The sequence below is a fragment of the Podarcis melisellensis genome (assembly GCF_964234715.1).
Source record: "Podarcis melisellensis genome assembly, chromosome: 15".
Lineage (NCBI taxonomy): Eukaryota > Metazoa > Chordata > Lepidosauria > Squamata > Lacertidae > Podarcis > Podarcis melisellensis.
The window spans coordinates 32,838,051-32,865,993 of record NC_138532.1 but is presented as its reverse complement, the minus strand read 5'-3'; the positions used below and the strand labels follow the sequence as shown (position 1 = coordinate 32,865,993).

The following is a 27,943-nucleotide window of genomic DNA, read 5'->3' as shown; positions in this document are numbered from 1 at the left end:
CATTGCTCCAATCAAATTCAGACCACCTCTCTTTCCCCACCAGCAGCTTAAAAAAAAGTTTTAGAAAAACACTGGGAGAGCTGATCACAGTTCTGCTGTGTCACATCTGTTCTGACCCTCAATGGAAGAGTGTCTGCTTGACGCTGGCTTTATTTAGTAAAAATGAAGGGGTTTTCTTACTATGGATTCCCGTTGTCATTGGGTCAGGAAGAAACCCATGACCCAAATGGGAAGCAGCTGCTCCCAGGGACAGGAAGCAGGACTCAGTTCCTGCCAACTCTCTTTATAGAAAATGTCCCTCACCCCAACGGGGCTTAGTTGAGCTTTGGGAAATCTTTCTCCTCCCGATAAACCTTTTGCCTTTTGTTCAGATTTCTCTGCCCTGCTGATATTTCCTCTCCAATACCACAGGGAAAACGGGCAAACTTTTTGGCTGAAGAACGCGAGCCCGTCCACGATTGTTAAAAAGTGTAAATGTATTTCTGTGGTATCACTTTAAAGTCAAGTTGTGCATGCAATTCAAAAGGGCTCAAGGCAAACACTTTAAACACTGCTTGAGTGTAAATCCTTTGCTGAGTGCCATTAACACCTCTGCCTGTTTTGTATCCAGTCTGACTCTCTGCAGCTAACATCTCCCTCTATCACATTTTAAACATGCAAGACTCTTTCTCCCATTATGGATGGTAGGCGTACAGTTCTCCCCTCTAATGCAATTGTTAACACGTTAATGTTATGAGTGTCATCAGAGGCAACACTCAGGCTTATTTCTGGAGAAAACTTGCAGTATTCCTGGAGCCTTCATGACCTATGCTGATAGGTGCACATGGCAGAGTCTGGAGTTACAGTTGTATAAAAAAGGATTAGTTGAGATAGCTCAGTGTTGGAGATGTGGCAAGGACAACGTCTCTCTGAAACACATGATTGTACAGTGTTCTTAACAAGTTTTGGGAGAAAGTGCTGGACTCTGTAACTATGACTGTGCAGAAAAAGTTAAAGCTTTCAGCCTAGAATATTTTTTTGAACTATGTATCTGCAGAATGGGAATTATCAACGGAACAATGGAAATGAATTTTCTGCACCCTAATGGTGGCCAAGAGGTTGATATTGAGGAATTAGAATAATATCATGGGCTGTCCCTTGAGTCCATTAGATGACATCGCAAGGGATCGTTGCCTTAGGAGAGCAAGAAAAATTCTCAGGGATGACTCACACCCCAGCCATCGCCTCTTTAATCTTCTACCCTTCGGTAGGAGATATAGAAGTATACTCAACTGTACCAACAGGCTAAAAAATAGCTTCTATCCATGGGTTGTTAGGCTGTTGAACGAAAAATAACATAGTGAAATTGACTTGCGAGGTGGTGTGTTGTTTGGTAAGAGATTGAGTGTTTGCGGGAGGGGGGATGCTCGTTTAATTTCATTGTACACAGGTTGTACAATGACAATAAAGGTATTATTATTATTATTAATTGGAAAAATAAAAATATGATACCCTTCAATCAATGGACTGACAATATGACATCGCTGGCAATTTATGAACGGACTGCTTACAGGCACAGACGCTGTATGGATAAATATGATAGCATTTGGAATGAGTTTATACAAAGTGTAGTAGGCGATTAACATTTACATAAGCACCAGGACAATAACACTATACCAATTTATACAAGAATGTATGGGAATATTGTATATTGCTTCTTCTTTTCTTTGCATATTTTTGCTTTTATATGTATCTTTGAGGTTTTTCTCCCTCTCCCTCCCTCCCTCCCCCCCGGATCACTTTATTTCTTTTAACTGAAATCACCTTAATAAAATATAAATATTTAAAAAAAGGGAGTGTCTCCCAGAGTGAAGTTTGTGGCTAGGAAAGTTTTCAACGGCATGAATCTATCTGCAATGTGTAATGGGACCGGGTGGGAGAAGGGAGAGAGATGGTGGGTTCTGAACACCAGGGGTTGATTTCTCAAACTAAGAGGTGCTGAAGTCTCCTTGGGAATCACACCTGACTTGGAATACCTTCCATTCCTAGGGATGATAGTAGTTGTAGTCCAAAAACAGCTGGAGACCCAAGTTTGAGAAACCCTGATCTAGACGTTCTTGAACATTGCCAAACAGACTGATGCATGAACAGCAGCAAAGACAGGAAGCGGGAGTGGGGGAGAAACCCTAAGCAGATGTTATTCAACCATTTCTTATCATTTATTGATCCATCAGAAAACTTTCCCATACAGTCAGAAGAAGGTCACGAGACTATAAGAATATCAGTTCCATGCCAGCCTACATGGCACCACAGAAGAGGCTACATATAACTCATTGGAGAACTGTCCCCAGGTCTGAACCCAGGAATCATCACGCAATATGGCTGCAAAAGAACTGAGACCTTGGCAGGTTGCTGCCAGTACAAGAGGACAGCCTGGGGTTAGGTGGGCGAATGCTCTGATTTGGTACAAAGAAGCTACATGTGTTCAACTCCACATAATCCCCATGCTTCTTCAAGAGGAGAGGAGAGGGATCTATGCAGGCTGTTGCGAAGAGTTAGCCACAAGTAAGGAAGGGTCCTACATGCTGATAGATTGCAGCAATCGGGATCAGCAAACGAGACCAACAATAAATCTGTATCTGAAGGCACCGTTGCAATGTTGGAAATAATCAAATAAACGGAACAAAAGCCTTTCGCCGTCTCCCTGGCTGGCTCTGTGGGGAAATTAACTGGTCCGCGCAGGGGTTAATGCCAGCTGATGCCGACTGCCCTGAGCCTCTGCTTTGTTCAGCAGAGCGTTAAATCTGAAAGCTCCAGAGAGGGCCGCGCCGCCGTGCTGCAAGGGCCGGGGTATAGAGTTCTGCATTAAAAATGCATGTCGCAGGCTTGCCATGGTCCTCGGCTCTGGCTGAAAGGAGTGCTGGCGGGAAAGTATTAGACACCCCACCATCTCCCTGGCAATTGGAGACATTCCTCAACAAACAGCACCTCGGGAAAGGAATGAAAGGGCAAACAAACCATGAAACAAATCAAAGCGTTCAATTATCTCCCTCCCTTTCTCTTGGAAAGGAAACTTTTCAGTTTCCAAGCCAGCCAGCTGTTTGGTGCCATATTAAATTTGCTTTATGGGAGGGTACAGGAGAGATTTCCACGCTGGAGAGAAGGGGGAGAGCAGAGCAGAGGTGGGAACCCTTTTGTGGAGCAAATTGTACTCCCATTATGTGCCCCCCTGCTCCACATTTACTCTCAGATAAGGACCAAAATGTAACCTTAGCGAGACCATCATCCTGCAAATGCAGCAGTCAAACTGCACAGTGAGCAGCATCTAGAGAGAAACAAAGCAGGTAAGATGATACTGCTGTTGGTGAACTGTTTGCTTGCTATCGGAGCCACAGATCGACTTGTCTACATTTCTATGGGAGCAACAAAGCAATAGTAGGCCTATTTGGGAAGAGAGAAAAACTGATCACAAGGCTGGGTGGGGGTACAGTTAATACGCATAACATGACACATAAAACATTGTGGACCTGGGAGCTCAGGCGTAGCTAATGCAGCATTTACGCTTTAGGAAAAACTTGTTTTAGTATTACGGGCCTCAAAGTAAAACACGGCGGCAGCACAAAAATTCACGCACTATCCAACACTGGTCCTTAAAAATCTGAGTTTTAAGATTCTGAAGATCTTAAATATAGAAACATTACCACAGTATTTCAGATATTCATATCAAGGGAAGGCACACCTGATTATGCACAGTGGGGTGGGGATTAGAAATGTTACAGAGGAGACAATTTGAGTACAATCTGCCAGATAAAAAAGAGAAACGCGAAGCCTTCACTCAAACAGGGCCGCAAACTGAAATTCCCTCTCTGGCTGAATTCTGGGGAAGTCTCCCTGAAACCCACCATGCTGTGTGGCTCCAGACATCCAGACAGAGCCCTCCATGCCACAACTGCCAATCAACTGGGAAGATAGTCAAAGTAGGGAGGGTTTGTTTGCAAGGCATCCTTTAGGGGCCACAAAACCCTACACTGGGGTATAGAAGTCTCTAGTTAGCACCCAAACCTGACACAGGAATTAAAAGATCAAAAAGTGCAACTGGAAGGAGAAGCTAAAAGCAGAGGGCCTAATAAACCTCCCATGGGATCGAGCTCTGCAACTGGGGAGAGGCGACAGAAAAGGGCCCTCTCGTGCCTCTAGACCATCTTGGAACCCAGCCACATCGGGACACAGAAAAGAGCCTTCCCCTCAGATTTTAGGGAGCAGGAGGGATAACATGGGAGGCCAGTTACATTCCTAAACTCCACCCAAGCTTCTCACATGCACTCCAACAATGCCAGGCCCCTTCCAATTTCACTAATTACAAGAAACAAATCCCAGGGGGAAATAGTATGAATATTTAAGGAGAAAGCACTAACATACTCCTTCCCAAGAAATCAAAAACACTATCAGGGAAAATAAAAGAAATCCCCAACCCAACTAAGCCATACACCCCGTAGCTCAGAAAGAACCTTCTACTAAAATCCACCTTTTAATATTTTTGCCTGGGGAGAGAGGGGCGCAGAGGGAAGAAAAGCACCCATAGAGTCTCCTGTTATACTCCCTCATTTCCGAGAAGGCATCTGCTCCCCTGCCAGCAAGTACATTTCCAGGACATCACAGCTGTGCTGATCATAAATTTGAATTGCCACCTTATTAAGGGCTGAAGGCTGCACTGGTAAGGTGAGGGGAAGAAAGAGACAGAGGTTACGCTATGTGACTGAAGGTGCTTAAAGCTAATCAGCTTCTCGCTAGAGGTTTCAGCCTCTCCTATATTAGGAGAAACCTAGGCCCCATTTGGTGCCATATGCTGCTTGGATCACATTCACAGGGGGCAAGGCAGCCTGTCAGAAATAGGCAGAGCATCACGGTGGGCATTTCCTTCTGCAGACTTGCATTTTATCTCAGAGCGCTTTACTCCTAGTTATGCTTATATATTAGGTTTTTAAGAACCTAAATTGGTTTTTAAACTATTGATGAAATTTTAGGTGCAATGCTGCTTTTTTAAAAAAGCCACCTTGTCAGGCCATTCAGCTAGAAAGGTGGACTATAAGAATGACAAAATTAATTAGATTTATATCCCACCTTTCCTCCAAGGAGCTCAAGGTGGTATACATGGGTCCCGTCCCCCCCCACCCCGTTTTATCCTCATAGCAATACTGGGAGGTGGGTCAGGCTGAGAGGCAGTGACTGGCCCATGAGTCACCCAAGGAGCTTCATGGCTTAGTGGGGATTTGAACCCTGGTCTCCCAAGTCCTAGTCCAACACCGGCTCTCAGTCAACTTTACAACAGGTGTGTGATTACATCATTAACAACACAGCTATAGACAGAGCCACTACAGTATAGCATCCTTCCCCAACCTGGTACTCTCCAGATGTCTTGGACTGCATCATCCCTGGCCAATAGCCATGCTGTTGGTGAAGACTGTGAGACAAAAGCAGCAAAAACGATGGTAGAGAACCCTGCTTTATCCCACAGAGCCACAGTATCTGTCCCTATGTTGTCCTACCTAATTTTAATCACAGTGCCCATTTCAGACTCATCACCAAGCAATGGTTTCTTATCACAGATGGGCTTCCAAGCTCTTTCTTCCCTTCATGCACTCCAATTCCATTTCTCACTTTCAAGTCTGCAACAACTAGAGTTTGCCAAGATGCGCAGATTGGGAAAGCCATGTCTAGTGCAAACTAGCTTGACTCCAGATCAGTCTGGGAAACCTAGTTTAAACTGCAGTTTCACATTCTGGACTGCACAAGCCTGAAGTCCACAAACAATAGTCAAATGATGCTATGGCTGTGATGCCTAACCTGAGCTAGTGCAGCTAAACTGTCACCTACAATATCAACTGTACAGACAAAGCATGTCATGATCAGGGTTCCAGGGCTGGATTTGGATGACTCACCAGTCCGGGGGACGGGGATGACTCTCAGCACCCACTTCTACACAAACAGCAAAAGGGCGTTCAAACATTGTACTGACTTTGAAGTCCCAACAATTGGGACTTCAAAGTGTGGTGTCAGTTGACTGACAGATGTGCAACTTTGTCCACTTATAAAATTTGGTTCACATTCAAATGAGAATATTCTGATCTCACCCAGAGGATAGAAGAAGTTCCCCACCCCAATCTATCTACTTCCTTTAAGTCCCTGTCCCACAGCACCTATATTTCAAGAGACATGTGCAAATTCGTGAGGTGAAGTGGCTATTGCATAAATCCCACAGGAAATTTAAAATAGGCACATATAGATGACAGTGCTGCCCAAGCAGCTCCTTTTAAAAAAACTGCATGAACAGTGAGTCAGAGTCCCTAAGAAACTTGAACCACCATTTCTAATGCACAGGAAGTTTCCCAAAATCGCACCTAACATGCTTCAATACAACCTAGACCCATTGCGTCTCATTCTTCCACTGAGGCTGGGTAAAACATTCATCCTGGTGGTTAAACACAAATGCAGACTTCCAGAAAACTGCAATATGGCTCATACACAATGCAGGGCTGAATGGCATCTTCTCAGGCCTTGGACCTTGCACATACAGGGCCATGTCTCCAACATGCAGGTCTGAACCAGCCCTCAAAGGAACAAAGGGAGCTGCTGTCTATCAGGCCAGACTATTTGCCTATCTACTCCAATACTGTCTACTCCGATAGCATCTTTCCAGGGTCTTGGACAGAGTTAACAGGTCTTTTCCCAGCACCCTGACCCTTTTTAAAGCTAGAGGTGCTGGGGACTGGACCTGGGATCTTCTACATGCAAAAGCAGGGGCTCTCTCACTGAGCTGGAGTTCCTCCCTTCGACCATCCTGGCAGAACAACCATGTCTCTCCTTGTCCTGTCTCCTCCTTCACCCTTCATTCACTGCCAAGTCTTGTCTCCTCTTGCCCAGTTCCTCCAAGTGCTCCCCATTTATTGCTGCTGCTTCTCTCAGGCCTCTCCTGCTTGGCTTGCCTCTTGAAGAGAAACAGGCAGGCCTGCCATCCATTTATTTAACCTAGGAAGAGCCGCAATCTGAAAACCTTGAAATCCTCTTACACAACTGTTTTGGCAAGCCCCACCATGTCCCAACAAACATTAAACTGTGCTTGCCATTTGTCTCAGGAATCCTGCATTAATAAACATGAAGAGGAGCACTTTCTACCTCCCACACTCAGTGACAGATGAAAACAAAGACCAGCTGTAGTCATCAATGGATCCTTGTTCTGCACATAAAGGCCTAATTGCATTTTATTTCAAGCCTACACATGGAAAACTTTACTGATGGCATCTTGTCGATTTCAGATTCTAGTATCCCAGTTGACGTGCTGCAAAGCCATTTTTGTTCTAGTCATTAACACCTTCACTGCCCCAGAGAAAGGCAATAAAGAATATTTGGGGGCATACTTCCTCATTGGACAAATGGTATACACAAATCCAACTCCTTGGGAGCAACCTGAGCCCTTTTCTCACTGAGGTTATCTGTAGGAATGCCTTTAGTTGTTTGCTGTGTTAGCAACGGGCATCTAGTGTTGCTGGGCCCATAAATCTATGGTGTTGCGATGGGGAAATCAACACCACCACTACAAGGTTTTCATTTTAGAGAAACCTATCTTGTTGGAAAGTGGAGTGTGAGTGTGTAACATTAGTTCCATCAAGAAGATGGGTTAAATCTTGGGCAGTGGCAACCTCTCAGTGTCAGAGTGCCAGACTTGCTTTAAAGCATCTTCATATGCTGGCATCAAGATCATCTTGGCTATTTTCATGCCTGTGTGCATTTGGGGCCATAGGGAACAGCAACCATGGTGCTCTTGAAATGTTAAGACCCACTACATGGGCACCTGCGCCTCCCCCCCCCCAATTTTATTGTTCCTATGCTAATCCAAGCATATAGAACCATAGAATTATTGTGTTTCTGCTGCACCCTGCAGAGGCACTTCCATTTATATTAGAAAAAAAATATGTAGATGAAGTCATCATGTACATGGGTCTAAGAACCAGGCCCATTTTTAAAAATTTCTATTTTGCTTTACCCAATGAGATGAAGATGGCAGAGCACTAAAAACACGCGGCATATATCTAAAGAGGAGCCAAGAAGTCTTACTTTGCCGTTGTTTCCTCATCATATTTTGTCTTCAGGTCAAATAACTCCGTCCGTGTCTTTTCCAAGGCTGAAGGGGATAGAGGGGGAAAAGCAACATGCCAAGGCATTACTGACATGTTAAGAGCGACGTAATGATAAAAAAGGGCTACTCAATTACTATTGAACTATAAACTGTTCTCTGTCTGAAAAGTCATCTTGCATTAAGCTTTCTCCCTGACCAAACAAAATCACATTGCAGAAAAACAAGGCTTAAAAGCTTTTCAAAATTCTTTCCTTTAGAAAACACACACAAATACACACTCTCTCTCTTTCAGGAACAGTGAAAGTTTCCAGATTCTGTCCCGCTGAATCTAGCTAAGCACATTATATTCCGTTTATAGATCTGCTTCTGTGACACAAACCATTTGTGCCAGTTAAAACGGGGACCTGCTCTGGCTTCAGATGGGAAAGAAGCCAGGCAGGCTGAAGCTCAGGCAGGGAAGCAAGAGCAGGTAAGTCAAGAACAAGCTACTGGCAGCGGGGGAAGGAGAGACAGAGGGTAGGGAGGGACAACTTCAAGTGACTGAACTTCAGTGTGGGGCCAAAGGAAGGAAAGTAACTCCCATCTCTAAGTCTTTCTGAGAACATCAGGCACAGAAATCAAGATGCAGCTGAATCATACGCAACAGACTGGTCTGGTCCCAGGTCTGGGGGTATAAGAGGGCCCTCCTCAACAAAGACCATTGGTGGCCACAAAGATCCCAGGGTGCTTATCAAGGGCTGAGGACCCAACCTTTAACTGGCCACAGGCAGAGTTGGTCTGGTAGGAGGGGAAAATCCTGCCTGAGAATAGCTTCCCATGAGCAAATCATTGGCCACTGTGAGGACTGGATGCTGGGATAGATGTGCCCCCCTTTGGGCTCATCTTGTGTTCTAAGCTTGGTTCTAAGCCATTCCCATAGTACCAGTGTGGATGCTATGGTGAACCAAAGTTCATCCTCATCAGAAATCCATGTAGGTAGTGGAGGTGAGTGGGAGTGAGCTCATGTATGGCAGGCTTGAGGTCGCCTAACTATGGTTCGGAAACTGGTAGCCTTGCATCTGCTCCGGTACAAAGAGAGGAGGTGGCCAATGTTTTGATGAACCCAAAGCACCTCCCCCTTCTCCGTTTGAATCAGTCAAATAGCAGACCTGTTTGCAACGCTTGCACTTTGTGTTCAGCCTCCTCCAGCTTTGAGGCTGTCGAAACCTGCGTCTCTTGCAACATTCTGTAAGGAGAAAGCCAAGGAAACAAAAGGCAACTTAAAATATATTCATCTCCATGTAACATAAAATAGAAACATAAAAATGCATCTTACACAGGGTTGGAACCGATGAGTTCTTCCACGGTCTAATTTCAACAGAAGCAAGCTCCTCTGAGTGCATTCTCTAAAACAAGGATAGCTAACCTTTTTTGGTTTGAGGGTTTGTTGGCCAGCATACTCTGGGATCTGCATACCAGCAATGGGTGAGACCAAAAGTGAAACCCTCCCGCCTGTGAGCCATTCAGCTGATCGGTGCAGAAAGGATTATCAACCCTCCCCACTCATCAATGGATCAATCTGATGTTCAGTGATGGACATCATAGCCCCAATGCAGACAAGTCAATGTGGAAAAAGTGCCAGACAGTTTAAAAATTCTTGCACATTTGGCATTTGGTAGTCCCTTTCTTTTTCAGAAGAGACTTATTTGGGAGCTTATGAGCAAATCAGCAATTATAAATGCATTTAATAATCAAGATTGGCCTATGGGACATAGGTTCCCCACCCTTGGTTTAAATACATGCACCTGACTGATCTCTAACACAGAACAGGTTTGTGCCCCAAAAGATGAAAAAAAATGGCTCCTTTCCAAACAATAACACTTCCCCAACCATGGACGGTTGTTTTCATGTGCATGCTCTCTAGTGTGCTACCTCTGGACCAAAGGGTGAGCAGTACAGGGTCGGTATCAAAACCCCTAATCACCAGACAGCCTTATTAATGTAGATAATATGCATGCTTCACATTTCTGGAGAGAAGTTGTTAATGAGTGATATTTTAATGTGTTTTTGGTTTGTATGGAAGCCGCCCAGAGTGGCTGGGGAAACCCAGCCAGATGGGCGGGGTACAAATAATAAATTATTATTATTATTATTTCTGGAGCACATTTAAGAACTTTCAAGCGCTTCACATACATGATCAGAGCAGTCCTTCTATTTTCCTGGGCTTTTAAAAAGGATTTTTAAAAATTTGCTGGCTGTTTTTATGCTGCCCATGATCTCAATGGTCTTCTTAACTACAGTACTGTGTGTTATTTGTATTTGTGGTTTTAGCTGTGTTGCTTTACCTTTTACATGAAGGATGGTCTATAATGATAAATACAATATTAAAACAAGCACTACCACTGCATTCACTACCTTCCTGCCCATTCCTTGGTGCTTGAGAGGTTAGAAACCAGACCCAATATGCTCTTCTTTCAAAAGGGAAAGACTGGGGGCGGGGAATACAGAAATGCCCCACCCGCACACATTAACTTACCTTTCTTTCTCAGCAAAGTCATTCTGCAACTTTTGTTCCTTCTCAAGAGCAATGTTCTCCGCTTGGTTCTTCAGGGTCTGCTCATATTCCCGGATTTTCTCTTTAAGTGCTTTTATTGTCACCTCTGTTTCGAGTGGGGAGGGGAGAAAGAAAGAAAGAAAGCGAGGGGAGAAAATGAGCCAAGGTAAATAATGATACCACGCAGTGGCAGAGTGCGGCTATCTTGGAGGTGGAGCAGCAGCAGCAGCAGGGCTTAAATTTTCGCTCTCCAGCCCTGACACAAAATCAATGGCCACAAGTCCCTTTGGATACCTTTTACTCCCTAAATGGTAAATTGAACTTTAAATGTTTAAGGTTAAGCAGGATCAATGGACGCTGCCGGGAAGCGGAGTGAAGGTTTCTCTAACCTGACTGCAGGACGGAATCGCCGGCAAGACACCTCATCGCCCTACATTAAGCTCTAGGGTGATCAGAGATGAGGATCAGGAAATTGTCTGAAACAGTCACACCATGGCCTGTCCACAGGGATCTCTAGGATTTCAGAGAGGAATCCCCCCCCCCAAACCCTAGCTGGAAATTCTGGGGACAAAAACATGAAACCTTCCCCATGCAAAGAATGCGCTTAACTATTGGACGAGAGTCCCTGAACAGCTCACGGCCAGATGTGCCCAAGGCCACTCAAACAGAGCCTCCTCCCTAGAGTGCTTAAAATATACAAAATTAGAAGCTGGCAAGCTTTTCTCAGCAGCCCTGAATGTTGCCCTGCCCAAGTGTAAGATGTATCTGCTGATACAAGAGGGCTGAAGTGGGCGAGCGAGAGGCACAGGGAGCAGGGGGGAACCAGGCTGCAGATATGTGTGAACTGTGCCGTGGCAGCAAGGAGCACAAGAAGTAGCAGCAAAACATGATGTGGGATTCCCTAGGATGCTATGGACTACCACCAGGGGGACCAAAGCTCCTCATGGCCCCCCCCCGGATTGTGCCAAGATTCAGTATGCCAACACTTAGGCTTCTTCGTTTTGGAGGAGATACAAGGGGTGACCATGTAGTCTATATCCAGAGGATTGCATCTAAGGCTGATCCAACTCAGAGTAGAAAACAAAGGGCATGAATAAACTGGGTCTATTAATTTCAGGCATTGTACTCTGCATACAACTTAGTTGGATAAAATGCCAAGTGTATTTCTTCTGCCACCCTGAAGCAAGCAGTCTTTCCTGCTAGTGTGATTGACTCCAAAGCTGGGGACTAACACAGCTATTGTAAACCAACAACGCTTGTACCTGCATTATATTTCAGGGTACTTTTGTTGTTATTTTTCTTATTCATTTGACCAAGGAAACTGCGGGCTGGGCAATTGTGTGCAAGTGCTATGGCTCACAATAAACATCAATAGCAACCTGAGAGAGCACCTTCTCCTTAAAAAGAAAGAATTATTTACCATTCTAAGTATTAAGAACAACTAATGAAGGCTTTCTCTACGTTCTCTATTTTCATGGAGACATCTGCCAGAATAAATGGCAGGGTCTCTTTGGTACTAGCCCCGCATTATGTTAAACTCCACAGAAGGGATATAATCCTCCCCACCCCTCATCTTCATCACCAGTGGAAGTTCAGTCAGGCAGCAATTAGTGCACAAAAACCGTTTGACCCATTTACAGATAGGTAGCCGTGTTGGTCTGCCATAGTCAAAACAAAAAAAAATCCTTCCAGTAGCACCTTAAAGACCAACTAAGTTAGTTTTTGGTATGAGCTTTCGTGTGCATGCACTAACTTAGTTGGTCTTTAAGGTGCTACTTTAAGGTCTTTAAGGTGCTACTGGAAGGAATTTTTTTCGTTTGACCCATGCATGTCTTTTCAGCTAAATGTTGCTAATTTCCTGTTTTATACAGACATACAAACACATACATTGCAGAAAGTTTCAGTGAGTCTTTCCTGTGAGCAAAACAATATAGCAATATAGAAAAGCTACAAAAGATATTATCCACTCTTCAATATTAGGATGCAGGTAAAAAGAATAAGGGGACGCGGGTGGCGCTGTGGGTAAAACCTCAGCGCCTAGGACTTGCTGATCGTCAGGTTGGTGGTTCGAATCCCCGCGGCGGGTGCGCTCCCGTTGCTCGGTCCCAGCGCCTGCCAACCTAGCAGTTCAAAAGCACCCCCGGGTGCAAGTAGATAAATAGGGACCACTTACTAGCGGGAAGGTAAATGACGTTTCCGTGTGCTGCGCTGGCTCGCCAGATGCAGCTTGTCACGCTGGCCACGTGACCTGGAAGTGTCTGCCTCTTAAGTGAGATGGGCGCACAACCCTAGAGTCGGACACGATTGGCCCGTACGGGCAGGGGTACCTTTACCTTATAAAGAATAAAAAATGGCGGCCACCTTCACAACTCATAACTCTCAAAGCCATAATGCCCAGAATTAGGTACTGCCATAGTAACCTCAGTCAGTAGAGCATGAGACTCTTAATCTCAGGGTCGTGGGTTCGAGTCCCATGTTGGGAAAAAGATTCCTGCATTGCAGGGGGTTGGACTCTAGCACCCGCATGTTCCCTTCTATGATTCTACAATTTTAATCACAGGTGTTGTGTAAAAGGAAAACAGTTTTAGAGAGAACAACTTCTCATTCCCATTTCAGGACGATGTTTGCAGCAAAGTCCAAATGGGAGCACACACAACCTGAAGCATTTGAAGAGGTGAGTACTCACTGCTTGTAATTACAGTGTTTCTATCTACAAGGGACACCATTAACAGTTGGCCCGTCCACTTAAATAACTAACCTACATTGCTTCAATATCAGCACTCTACCCTAGGGATAAACACAGTAAAGTGAAGGCAGCAAATACCCACGTAGAATCACATATTAAACTGACAGAAAACGGCACGGTGCTAAACATTCCCTGTACATGTGTACGAAGCATACAGGCAGTGGCTGGGAAAGATTCACATATAAATTAATACATTTAAGCTGGGCCTTAATATTCAAACACTGAAAAATGGCAGCAGGAAGAAGTTAAAAACAGATCAGCTAAATCCTGAAAGGCAAATGAGAACAACAGATTTAATTGAGGCAGAGATGCTGCGCATGTTTGATGCTTATCAAGAAGATTCTAGCTGAGATCATGATCCAACACAAAAAAGGCAGGCCTAGGGACACCAGAATCTTAACCTGCCCCTGGAAATCCTGGTGACCACAGGGGCTGAGAATAAAGCCCGCTGCTATCTACTTTACCGGCTCATCTACAAAGCCCCATCTAGAGTTCTGTTTCTTGGTCATGCTACAGTGCAAAAGGTTATGGAGAACTGGCTTTTACAGATGGTATTCCTTCTCTAAATATCATTATTATTTCCTTATCTAAATCATCCCCCAAACATTTATGTTCACACATAAGTAGGAAGAGCATTCCTCACCCTTCCCAGTTTACCTTGATTTTTCACTTCTGCAAATTCTTTGTTGTACTCCTCAAGCGTTTCTCTAAGTTTCTGGTTCTCTGTTTCAATATCGTGCATGCGCTGGACTTTCAGCTGGAGCTGCTGCCCCAGATCCAGAGCTGGTACAGGATCTGAACAATACAAAGATGAAGACAGATTGATCTCCATTTCCAGACAAGCAAGTTTATAATTCAAAGCAACACAATTAAAAGCTCCACTGCAATCGCTTGGCAAACATGTCTGTGTGCGTGCAAGCAAATATACACACACATGCGAAAACACACAATTTATGTATTTGGCGTCAGGTCAAATCCTTTCCAACAAGTCAAGTTATCTTGGTCACCTTTCTTCAGGAAATCCTAGATTTCCCAGCTGATTTCACATTTCTTTGGGGGGTTCTAGATTTCTAAGCTTTGGGGAAGCTTAGAATTTCTCAGATCTAGATCTTTCCTTCCTTGAGGAAACAGGAGAACTGGCATGGTGTGTGAAGATAGGGAAGAATTAGGTTGCTCAAACATTCAAAACAAACACTGAAAAACGACACCAGGATTCCCCCACCAAGCATTTTGCCAGAAGACTCAGGCAAAAGGGTCTGATCAAGTGGGCGAGACGCTCCAGCCCTACTTAGCTAGCACATCCAGGCAGCCTAATAATGTTCAAAGCATCCCTAGAAAGGCACCACAATACACCTGCCACGTATGGCTGGACAAGCACGTTTCACAGAGACTGCTGGGCTGGTCGTGGAGCTTTGCCAGCCAGAACAGAAGAATCCTGGAATCCAAAAAGGGTCTCATAAAATAGCGCTGCATACATTTCTGCGGTGGGCGCCAGCATCACTTGTGAAATGGCTACGAAGATTTAGTCTCCCGCTGAGGAATGTTAAACACACCAATCTCGGAGGATCAACAACAGTACATATTAGGGAGCTCGCTTAATTTGCAGCCGCCACAATCATTAATTTTACAGACCACCCTCAGTTGCTGGAAACGCATAATAAGCCCATTGTACCTCTCTTAACGCATTAAGTGCAAGCCTGGGCACTTTGCAACGTGTCAGTCCAGCACCAGAGTTTATAAAAGAACAGCACTGGGTTATGTTGAGGAAAGAGAGGCAGGGTGTGCTGCGTTGTGTTAACTCTGCTCAGAGAGGGCTTCCTGCCTTGCCACCTCCATAATGCAAGGGGAAAAACTGAGGCTGCTTATCACTTGCCCTCACAGCACATGCATACTTTATAACTACATCACTTTCTCATTTGTGGTTTTTAGGCCAGGGTGGTTGTTTTCTCTTCTTCATTATTAGCACTGTTAAAATATTCATCTCACATTAGGTCTTTTTTTAAAAAGTTATTTAACACAGGGAGGATTTGAGAGCAATTATAAAATTTAAGTTCAGTGGCAGCTCGGGGAGGTAAAGCCCCAACAGGACTGTCCAATTAAGTAGTGCACAAATTGCTGCCACGATTTCCTGCCCTCTGCTGGGGCTGGGCTGAAGGGTGGAAGCACTTGAAACAACCAGTGCTCCTGCTGTCTCGCATCAGCCAGAGGCTTCGCCCGGGCCTCGTGGGCTGGAGCTAGAGCCTGGAGTGTAGCAGGTCCAGCTTCCATGGGTGGCGAACTGGAAACACTGGTGCCCGAAGTGGCAGTGATGGGAGGAGTCTGTGCACTCCAAGCAGGAGAAGAGCTTTGACCTGGCGTTGAACCAACAAGGCCAAGTCAAGGCTTTCACTCCAGCCGTCTGAGTAGAGGAGCACCCCTAAGGGGAGATGTAACCAGAAGGGTCAATGCTGACTCTTTGCCATGACCTCCACAGTGCTGTTGAGATTCAGCTGGCAGGCTCTGGTGGTGGGAGAAATAAGGGGGATGAACTGGGGGAATCCTGGGTTGGAGGGAGGGGGGAGTATCCTATCTGTACTGCAAATTCAGTCACTTTGGAAGAGGGAGCAAGGATGCCAGCTCTCCCCTCTGACCTTCCGATGGAGCTAGAAGCATCGGTGGAGGCTGGAGAGGGCTTTGATTGGCTAAGAGGGGAGGCTGAACAGAAGGTTCAGAGTGTGCACTAGTGTTCACACTATTCCCACAAGACAAATGAGTCTTGTGAACAAGCACATCCTGCCCCATCTTTGAAAGCTTGGTGGGAAGGGTGGGAAATCCTGTTGGGGCATCTGCATCACTTCTACGCCGTTACAAACTTCTTGCCCTGCTTCCTAACTTCTGAGCACTGGGTCTGCTGCTGAGGCTGCCTGAATAAGTATCTCTTTCATATTTCCAAGCAAGTGCCTCTGTCTGCATGTGCTGGGTGGGAGTAGAGCACTCTGACAAGGACTTCATATTGGATCCACTCAAACTATATTTCTATGTGTACACACATCTTTAACTACAGGTACTGTCTGAAATAGAAATAGCATCTTTGGGAGTATATTGCAGGATGCTCGTGCAGCCAATCGGAAGCCGTGCCTTGGTTTCTGAACATTTTGAAAGTCGAATGGACTTCCGGAACGCATTCTGTTCGAAAACCAAGATATGACTGCATTCTCTCAAAATTTTGCCCATCTCTTATATTTCTTCTTCCTCCTCTTCTTCTTCTTATATTATTATTATCAGTTTGCAGGAGCACATCCTTGGCAATGGGACCAGAATCCAACCTTCACACTTTCCCTTAGCCTCCAACTCAACCAGCTCCACTGAGATCAGCCAGTTTCTGCTCAACTGCGAAATTTGTTCTCAAGAGGTGAAGCCTGCTAACACCCCATCTCTTAAAGAGGCACCTGGCAGCCGTGCCATGAGACACTCTTCTCCATCACCCCCTGAACTTTGCCAACCCTCTACCTCAGGGTCCTCCTCTAGCAGATCCTACCAGTCCTATCTGGCTTAAGTCACAGGGCCCATGAGAATTTTTAGGGCCCCAAGACTTGCAAATTAACAAGGTTTTCCTGGACTAAAATCCACCAGGCATTTTGTATTAACTATTACTCACCCACCCCACCAACATCTACATTATAAAATGAATAATGACTAAACCTTTAGTCAATAAATTCCCAAATCCCTGGAAAACATTATATCGTAAATGAAAATGTTGGCACTCATAATTATTCATTAGGATATGTATATTTAATTTAGCTTTATTAAAGGTTAATGTCAAAGAAGCAAAACAGTTGCGGAATAAAGTATGAGCATAATGTTAAGCCTATCTCCTTGCATTAAACTCCAAAATTTGCTTAAGCCAAGATGAATGATTAAAATGTCAGCAGCTTTTGAATATTGTTTTGGGATATGCTAAAGAGGCCACACAGAACAGACTTCTCCACTTTAAATCGTATGGCTTCTATTAAAGAAAACTAATTTAATAATCACTGCTATAAAAACTCGGCCATGATTCTGCTACATGCCAGCCCAGCGACTGCTACGCTTCAAACCTAAAACAAGTAACAAGCTTCAAAAGGTATGTATTTGGGAACTCAGAAAAATTCCCAAGGAGGGCCATTTTAAGTATTATTGTACAAACCTTGCAGTGGTATCTGTTAAGGAAAAATGATTTTAAAAAACAAAAATGATTTCACTAGAGCATATAAAAATGGAAACCTACTAAAAAACTACACTTTGGTTATTAACTCTCTTACAAGAAGAATGAGACATGACATTTGAAAATAGCTGTGAAGATAACTTAAACACCCCCCCCCCCATATTCCACTCAGTGCCAGAAATTTGCACTTAATATCTCTCAACTGGGAACAAAAATATTCCAAGTTGCTGGGGAGCAGTGGGGAGCAGAATATCCCAACCAGATGTGAGAGTGTAATCATGTAAAATTATTTGGGGGACTGAGAAGAGAAACAATTGCTCCCTGTGTTGATACCTGGGTTCGAATCTCTATTCAGAGATGTGAATGTACTCTTTTTCTTTCTCCTCTAACATGGGTGGAACGTCAAGAAGTCTACCTCACAAGGCTGTTGGCAACTTTATAATTGCTGAACAAGACCGTGAACACTGGAAATGTTACTAAGAAATTACTGTGTTCCACAGAACATGGCTGAGTGTAAATCTGCAGCTGGATCACTGGGAGAATCATCACACACGTTGAAAGATTTTGCCTTTAACGGTAAACAGAAAGACCCTGGTTAGCGGTAAGAATTTCTGTGCCTTCAGGTGTCTTCTAAAGGTCAGATAGTTGTTTATTTCCTTGACATCTGATAGGAGGGCGTTCTACACGGCAGGTGCCACTACCGAGAAGGCCCTCTGCCTGAAGCATAACCAACAGTTGTAGATATATGCAGACATGGAGTTTGGGATGGAATTAAAAGTTATGAAGTCAGAAGGGAAGGGAATGCAACATGGACAGACTGTGACAATTCATTGAGGGCCGAACTGTATACAAACAAGTGACCCTTCACAACAAGCAGTGACAAGCAATAGAAAGGGTCCATGTTTTGTAACTTTTTCTTGTTGAACCATTAGGTTTACGCTATAAATGGTTCTAGCCACTACCTTCCACACATTCACACACCTGTGTTTATTTATTTTGGTTTTATTTTATGTCTGTATTTGTTTGGCAGTGATCTATAATTGTATATGGTCTAGGTATATTGCCATCAGATCCCATTTGATAACAATGTATTTTGCAGAATCCTATATAACCTTTTTTGGGGGAATTAATAACAATTATTAAAACAAGCAACTTGCCAATGCAAGTAGGACAGAAAGTCACCATCTCACGCCAGACCCACATTAACAGAACAGAACTTCTCAATGGACTGCAACTCATTCTTTCTGCAGCTGTTTTTGAATCACTTTACTGATGGCTTTTATTGTTTGTTCTTTTTGTGTATTACTTTTTTATTGTATTTTATTATTCTTGTAAGTTGTCAAAACAATATATGAGGAAGCACAGGCTTCATTTTTTTAAAAAACAACAACAACATGCATGTATTTTTCTTTGTCCTTTAAGACTAGCATATGCCACTAACATTAACCTGGAAAATCCTGTTTTATTCTGAACTCAAGCCTTGTTCCTGAGAAAGAGAGAGGGTAGTAGACTAATAGAAAGGCAGATGCATTTTAGAAAAATGCTCTCCACCCATGGGACACACCCTTTATTCTCCAATGTAACTGTTTACAAAGGGAACATTGAGGCTGACCCTGTCCTTCTCCTCCTCCCTTCACCATTAGGTGAAGGGCTCAATGCACCCCTTGTGAGCCTTGCTTCCACAATGACATCATGTGCCCACGTGGATTACTTTGCGCTGGGGCACTCTAGGCTAATGTAATCATATGATTACATAATTAACCCAGCTGTCTCATTAAAAAAATCAACTGGAATTCAGGGCATAATTAGTCATACAGCAATTAGCATGCTGATGAGCAAAAATGATGAAAATCCCTCTAGATGGGGAGTGTGTGGGGACCACCCATGCCATTTCCAAAAAGAAAGTAAAACCCATCATGGCTGAACAGGACTGGGAGCAAAAGAAAGACCAGATCTGGATCCAGACCTCCAGTGCAGGTTTTGCAGAATGCCAACCGTGCTTAAAAAGGAAGGGTGAGGGTGCACACACAACAGAATGCCCTATAATCACCAGCAGAGAAAGGTAGAGGAACGCAAGGGGTGGGTGTCATGAGCCAGAAAGGCTCTGTGTCATCCTAGCAGGGTTGGATCGAGAAGGCAGAACAAAACTGACTGACAAAGAGGTTGGTGGAGGTCAGTTTTTAGAGAGGTGTGGCAAGGGTCAGAGAAGCTCAATATGAAGAAGACCGGTGAGCTGCACATAGAGATATAAAGCTGGGGAGGGAGGAGATAGAGAGAGAGCAGAGAAAATGTGGGTCTCTTTTGGCAATGGTGGAGAACTGGGGGCATTTCCCCTCCATAGGCCAGCAGAACATCCTCAAACACCTGCCCAGCCGTGGACCTCTCTCCCTGTGAAGGGGTGGATGGGCTTGATAGTGGTGTTTTTCTGCTGCAGAGTGAAAAATTACTTGCTCTCCCCAAAGTTTTTAGATCTTGTTTAATATCATTTTTACTTTTTAAAGTTTCTACTCCTTCTGTGTCTTACACTGATTTTTATTATTTTAATGGGTGGTTTTTAACAGTATTATTGGTTTTTCCTTTCTTTTCAAGATTCCTGCTCTTTTGTTTGAATGCAAACTGCAATGAAGCCACTTTATTTTTTTACAGAAAGCAAGTATACAGGCACACACAAAATACAAGTCAAGACCCACAACCTGGCTGCCTGTTCACCTGTCCTCTCTGAGTGGGTGAAAACTCCTGCTTACTGTGCCCTCTTCCTCTTGGAGGTGGTGCAAATTTGAGGAAGGGCAAGTGAATGAGCATTTCACCCAGAGTTCTCTGAAATCTGAGTAGGTGTGCGGCTAACTGCAAGACCTACTGCTCTAGTCTGTCTTTCAGAGCTCTGCACAACATGGGAGCTTTTCTGCAAAGAGCGTACATCTGATTTTGGAACAATGTCTGCATGCACACAGAGCATAGCATCCATGGTCCTCTCCTGGAAGACCACTGTGCCACCTTTGGCAAAGGCAGGGTTTCTCTACATGGAGGAGGTTTTGCAGTGGCGGAAAGGCATTCTGGAAAACGTGAACTCCAAACCACACCAGGAGTTAGAAAGGGCTCCCTGGACTCCACCAAAGGGACTGCCTCCTCTTTTGCTGAAAGAGAGAGCAACACAGTGGAAACGCAGGAGCAGAATTTGTTCAACAGGATCAGGAGGCACATCTAAGCCTCTCTTTGAAGAGATTTTGCATTAAAGCATAGCTAATCTATTTTTTCTTTAAAAAAGACATGACGTGTAGAATGTTCATCTGCACTAAAACAGAGGTCTCTGAACCAGAGCTTTGCAGCTGCTAGCAACCCCATAATCAGCAGTGTAATATCTGCACAGAACTGAAGCATGCCCTCTATGGGCACAACTTCAATGCAACGAGACTGGCTATCTTTATTTATCCTGTTAAATTCCCATTTGCCACGCAGTAACTCATTCGTCTCCTGATGGTGGAAGGGGATTGCGACAATGCGTTGGGGGTGGTGGGATGGGGGAAGAGAACCAGAATACTAAAACAAAAGGACTTCATTACAGGCCGGTAACACTGACAACAGCCAGACAGCCAGTTATGAAACACGAGCAGAACCACAGAGGCAATTAATTTTTTATACAGCTGGTAATGCGCTTCCGAAGGTTTGGCTCTAAAAATAATTCATTCCTGACGCTTCAACTCCTTTTCGGAGCGGCTGTATCTGCTCTTCCAAAACCAGGTCTCCACGCAAAAGCGCTCGGTGATGGGTTTTCTTTCGAGAAAACGCCCACAGAGAACAACGGTTCGGTCGGGGGGGTGGGTGGAGGAGAGAGAGGAGGAGATAGAAAAGCGAGCGTCCTCCGGCAAGTCCTTTGAAAATGCACTGTTTGGTTTTAAAGGCCACTGCACACCATCAGCAGTGCCACAAAGCAAAAGGGAGTTCTTAAGTGTCCCTTTATTTTGCCCCCAGGACGTTCTGAGCAATGTTCACAGCACAGAGAGGCCTCAAGAACACACTCGCCACCCTCCCTCTCTCTCGTTTATGCCAGAGCAGAGCAATGCCTCAACTGGTGTGGATCAAAGCAGCACCTTTTTCTCAAGGCCAGTGCAGAGCAGAGGGCAGAATGCTAGCCTTGGACCCGAAGACACCCAGCTGCCTTCAGAGCAGTTACGATTCCTTGGCTTCACCCAACCTTGCAGGATTCATTGGGAGGAGAGAACGAGAAGAACAATGAAGCAACTTGCACGCCAAAAGGAAGCAAGAACAAATTGTCATAGCAAGTCCTTGCATATCCATCCACAAATGAAATTGCATCTCAGACCAAATAAGAATAATTACACTGTGGCTTCTGAATATTCAAACGCCTTCCGGTATAATTAATTCATTAATTATTCCCCAGAAAAATTAATAAACCCACATCACCTAGGGCTTTCTCGCAAGGAAGCTGTACCCCGCCTCCTGACGCAGCCAGCCCGGTGACAGAAGAGTGATGGCCCTAAGGCCCAAGCTCCCGCAGGACTTCTTAGGAAGCGCAATAGAGAGTATGCTTTCAAACACTGGCTGCACCAGGCTCTCCTCTAAATCAACCCAAGCTTCCTTTAATATGCTGATTTTTATTGTAAAATGAGACTCACCCTAGAGACTAAATGTTTGCAAAATAGTCCGTCCTCTCTCTTGCTAACAGGGAGGGTTGTTCTGGGCTGGGATCATGGTGCATGAAGACAGGGGTTCAGTATTTTTATCCTTGCACCATTTTCCCAGTTAAAAAAACCCAAGCTACCCCCATTATTTGTTTTATTTCCCCAGAGGCACCTCCCCCCGGCAAAGACATTATGAAAACCTGTATTCCCATACATACACCACAATTTATAACAGTATATTATCTACAAAACATGTTTTTTTATTACGTGATCCACAAGTTAGCATTCTTACAGATCTGGAGTAACAGAGTTTGGGCTGCAAGGGCAGCCAGAACTGCTAGAGTTAGTGAATGTTATAAATGAATCCAAACGAAGATTTGTTTTCTGGAAATAATGACAAGCCAAGAGCTGCTGTCTAAACAGCGAGTGTTTTCAAAAGTGGGGGTGCGGCTACTCTTTAAACTAGTAAGTCACGCATCCGGGGTATTGGTAGGTACTGTACTTTAAACAACCGAGGGCACAAATCTGCAAAGATAAAAATGCACATGCTAATTTATATGCATACATTCCTTTGGGCTAATTTGAGACAGTGGGCGGCTGGGGTCTCCCCTGCCACTGTTCTTTGCTTACAGGCAGCTGAGCACTCTGCAGTTTTTGTTTTTTAATTTAAATATTCTTTAAAAACATGGGGGGAGGGGATGTGGTAAGAGATCCGGAGCCCTGCACACAAGTCCCAGGGTTCAGCACTTCAGGACCATCCCCTACCAGCATTCCAGCCATTTAGCTAGAAACATGGTTTTAGAGTAACAGCTTACTGGAGCTGTCTTTAGAGCCTTGGGGTGTGTGTGATACAAATACTGGCTCTGTATACGATCAAAGTACCACAACAATGTTATACGTGAAAATTCAGAAAAGCAAAGTCCCTCAGAAACAGACACACTGCAAAAATTACGGGAACAGGTTGAAATGATTCAACCGGCATCTTTGTTGAAGGATACTATAAATTTCAGAAAAGAACTGGCCCTGCACGATACAATAGATATAGGAAAGACGTTAGGTTTTTAAAGGAACAGAGGTAGACTATATATTACTACCCAGCATCATCATGTTAGATGTTAAGCTTTCTTGTCCAATAGTAATAATAATAATGCCACACAAAGCAAAACTCCTAGGGCTTGCTCTACAAAAGGAAGTCCCGTGTGCACAAAGTGACCTTTGACACCAAACAAAGAATTACAGGCTCAATCCATTAAGAACTCCTGCCACCTATTTCAATAAGAATATGGAAGGTAAAGATTCACACAAAAGTCCTGTACATTTTCATCAGTGTAAATAAGGGCTCAAAGTTAAATTACTAAACCATCTAGGCCAGATTATACAAGAGCTTCTACCTTGACCTGACCCCTACATGGTGTCCGTGCACGAGTGCAGCCATAGCTCAGTGGCAAACCACATGTTTTGCACACAATAAATTTTAGGTATAACCCCCCAAATACGGTAGGGTTACTTTCTGAAACCCTGGAGAGCTGTTGCCAGTCAGAATAGACAATACTGGGCCAGATGAGTCTGATTTGGCATGAGACGGACTTCCATGTTCTAACATTTTTAAAGGTGCACATGTGTACAATTCAATCTGTGCAGGCGCACATTCACTGCAAAGTCTGGGGTTAGGCTCATTACATATAATTCTTTGGTTTATGATTGTGTACATCGGATGTGTTTTCTCTGTTAACCCAGTTTGTCAAGAGTGCAATCAGTTTTCACGTAGGGCATATTCTAGCTGCAGCTGTTTCCTGAGCCTTATTATGGGACAGAGGAGCTGTCCTTGCTCTACCAGTCAGTCTAGAAAGCGAGTTTGCCTCCTCCTGCTGGTGAGGAGGCAAAAGACTGGCAGGAAGCTGACTAATCCAACCAGAGGAAGGTACTGCTCCATATTTTAGGAATGCCCTTCAGCACCATCCAGCAAATGCCCCTAACCACTGGTTCCCTGGTTAAGGAATTCTCCCAGCATTCAAATCAAAGCTTTGAAACCATGGAGTGTAGATTTCTGAATACCAAGAACCAGCTCATTTACATCGCTACGCTACTAATTTTAGCTATAGATATAAGCAGAATTTACAAGAATAAACAGAGTAGCCTAAAAAGCCTTTTATATACTATGGGTATGATAATGAAAAGAGAAAAAGAAACAGGAGAGCCTGGAAATCAGAATGCTAGGAATAAAAGCCAAACACACACAGAGAGAGGAATAATCTTGCTTTATAATTATAGACAACCATGTAATAGAATCAGTCCTCATTACTCACAATACATTTCCCAATCATATCAATTTTTGAGCTTGGAGAGCAAGCTCAGAGGAAGCACATGGCTGATGGTTGCAGCATACATTTGGTGTGCATCCTTTCCAACAAAGTTTCCAGTCTGCCTTATATTTGCCCAGGCTTTACCTGACCCATAAAATTGGACCGTGTTTGAATATACTTTATTCCTCTTCTATATGCTTTTCTGTTTGTTTTTTTATATTGCTGTCCCATTTGTTTTAGGTTGTGTTTTTATTTTAATCACATATCATTTGGGTGTGTGTGGTTTTTTTAAGACAGTACACCACTTAGAAGTTTTTGAAATATTTTGCTGTATATAAATGCTTTTAAAAATAAATAAAACAAATAAGAGGCAACATGGCCAAGCAAGCGGACCATCCACATCGAACATAGCTTGCAGAAACAGCCTGGTCTTGAAACAACGGAATGTGAGCAAACGCTCCAGTGGCAGTAGAGCTAGTGATCTGGTTGAGGTCCTGGTCTCACCATGGGATGGCAAGATGAAGACACGTTCCTAAGGGTCCTCTCCAATGCTGCACGGTCCATAGTGCCCTTTAGTTTACCAAGGAGTTGTAGATTATGAAGGAGCAGCACTTCGGCACTGGCATTGCATCTTCAATGAGCCATGGGGGGGGGTATTCCAGGTGGTTCAGAAGCTAATCATACCCGAAGTGGGCCTTGGCGCACCGGGTAACATGCTGTGCACTGTTTGCACGGCACTTGGATGATAAAGTCACTCAGCTCTGTAGCGCCTTGGATACAGCAGTATCTAGTTGCTGTGTCTAACGCAGCACCTCCCATACCAGACCCAGAATTTTGAGATGTGATGGGCTGCCTGCCTGCTCCCATGTACACAATGGCCTAGACAGTTGCCAAGTGTGTGATATTTGGCAACACGTGAGAACATACTCAGTACCTGCAACCCAACTGTGGAATGTATTCCCATCACAGATTCTACTGCCACCAAACCTGATGTGTTTTTAGAACCATTTAAGAACCCATTTATTCACCCAGGTCTTTGGCTGAACTGGCTGTGGAGCTGGGCGGTCTCCCCTTTCTGACTTGTCAAACAGCTTTATGGAATGATGAATTTGTTATGTAACTGGCTTTATTGTGTATCTATTTTTTGTATTGTAACCTGCCCTGGGGTTATTTTGTAATCAAGAGTGGGCTATAAATTCTCTGAATCAGGTTATCTTCAACATTTTCACACCAAGGACCCACTTTTAACCAAAACATGCCATTGGAGACCCATTTCTTTCTTTTTTTACCCATTTATTTGTATGGTCATAGGGCTCTTGTTGAGATCCACCTTGGATCAGGCTGCAGCCCACTAGGGGGTCCTGATCCAGCAGCTGAAGACAAGTGCTCTAAACAAATAAACAGTTAATCCCAGATCATTCCCTGAAATGCTAGCCAGTAAACCTCACTTACGAATTCTTCCCATTAGAAAGTATTGCAGCGTATTGATTGGTGAAATACTTCTCAAATACACAGCCAACTGACAGGCAAAGGAGAAAATGCCCGCCAGGACATGAAACTCCAGACATCATTTGCTTTTCATAACAGGACAATAAGTCTGCATACCTGGAACATCAATTAATCTCTTGTAGACATTCAAGAATGCTGCCTCGGCTTCTTTGCTTCTTTTGCCCAAAGCATCAATCTGGAAAATAAAAGGGGGAGAAGAAAGAATCTTCAGATCAGTTATAGAGGAAGAAAATACTACCACTTACACAAGCAAGGGTAAATTTATGACTTCATAAACATTTCTGGGGATGCCAGTTCATGTCTCCTTTAAAGCTAGAAGGTCACAGCTCCACATGAGAACAGCAGGATTGGAAAAACATTTCCAGTTCCTTAGTGTGGGCATCAGATTTTTATTTTTTACTACCAGCCTTTTACAGCCAGATCTGGTTCCTGCAAAGAGGAGGGTAGAGTGAGGAGGCAGCAAGAAGAGGCAGCAAGGAATAGGCACTCCTAGTATCTCAGACTGTCCTGCAAACCTGACTCATAGACACCCTGCAGAGTGGCCTGTGGCTGCTGTGACTTGCTTGGCTGCTCCCCCTACAGTTCCTCCTCCTTGGCCAGAGCAATGCACTGACATCTCAAACATTGTGTCACCAGTCCTAGACCCACTGGGGACGAAAGTCCTGACATTTGCAGGCTGAATGCACTTCTTAGATTTAGAGGTGCAGGTAAACCGTCGTTACTGTGGCTATTCCTTTTTTGGGCATATTTTTTATTCATTTTCAAGAATAATATCTAGGTACAGAATAAAAAATATCTTCAGTAGTACATATGTTTGTCATTTTTAAGTCAGCAACAGTTATGGCAGAGGTTGAGGAATGCCATGCATCAAGTAACAATAGAACAAATAACTATTCTGTGCACGCATACCCATTGCTATAGCTATCTGTGATGGGACGATGAGCTGCTTGTGCGTAAAATGCAAGTCCCTCAGAGTTTGATCAGGCTTTCAAACCTCTGCCTGTGACGGAGCCCCTCCAGCATGGCTGCGTCAATCACTAGTAGAATCCGAAAGTGGCTGCTTTCGGAAACGTTTCCAACATAAAAGCTCCTTAACGGAAACACGTCGTCTGGCCTCTCGGCGTGACAGTTTCCGTCGAGGTGTGGGTGTCCCTATAGGAGGTCCTGAGACCTCCCCACTGGTTTCGCTTGAAGCGTCTCTGAGCCATCCCTCCGACTCACTTTCCCTTGGAGTTCTTGCTCGCCCTCTACTGGTTCCCTCTTCCGCTGCTACTGCTCTCTCACCCTCAGTGAGCCTTTGCGCCTCCGGCGCTTTAGATGTCAGTTCCCTGACATCCACCTCCCCTCCAGGGCCCCCTTCACCCCCTCCCGTCTCCTCTCCTACTGGCGGTGAGGAGGTAAAACCCTTGAAAGAACCTCCCTCATCTTCCGACGTCGCGAACACTTCCTTCCACTTGTTGCTGTTCCTACTCTCTAGGTACTCTTCGTCATCAGAGTCCACTCCCTCTTCCAACTCCGACTCCGCGAACCCTTCCATTTCCTCTTCCTCATCGGTGGTGCCGAAATACTCCCTCCTAAACCTTGCTATCGGCTGAGGTTTCCTCGGGAACCTTTGGTGGAACGTTTCTGTTAAAACCTCGTCATTGACTTCCTGCGCACTTACCCAGGTGTTTTCTGACTCCGGTTCCCCTTCCCACGCCACTAAATACTCCACCTGATTTCCCTTCCACCTGGAATCGAGGATTTCCGCTACATGGTTGCGGCGTTCCCTCTCTTCCAAGGCTGGTCCCCTGACGTGCTCCCCTTCACCTCCTCCCTTGTATGGTGACAGTAACGACCTGTGGAACACTGGGTGCAATTTCATGTGATTGGGTAATCAGAGTTTAAAAGCTACCGGGTTGACCTGCTGAATCACC

At 44.4% G+C, this 27,943-nt stretch overlaps 1 protein-coding gene across 8 annotated transcripts in view; it reads right to left on the bottom strand.

Moving 5' to 3' along the window:
- CUX1 (cut like homeobox 1) overlaps positions 1-27,943 on the bottom strand; it is a 266,716-nt gene that overhangs the window by 111,027 nt on the left and 127,746 nt on the right. For all 8 annotated transcript variants that reach the window (XM_081890139.1, XM_081890140.1, XM_081890141.1 and 5 more), the window contains exons 4-8: positions 26,124-26,202; positions 14,050-14,187; positions 10,629-10,752; positions 9,262-9,338; positions 8,092-8,158 (exon numbers count right to left, since the gene is read on the bottom strand). In XM_081890139.1, the coding sequence (XP_081746265.1) occupies positions 8,092-8,158; positions 9,262-9,338; positions 10,629-10,752; positions 14,050-14,187; positions 26,124-26,202 (485 nt within the window). The remainder of the gene's footprint in view (positions 1-8,091; positions 8,159-9,261; positions 9,339-10,628; positions 10,753-14,049; positions 14,188-26,123; positions 26,203-27,943) is intronic.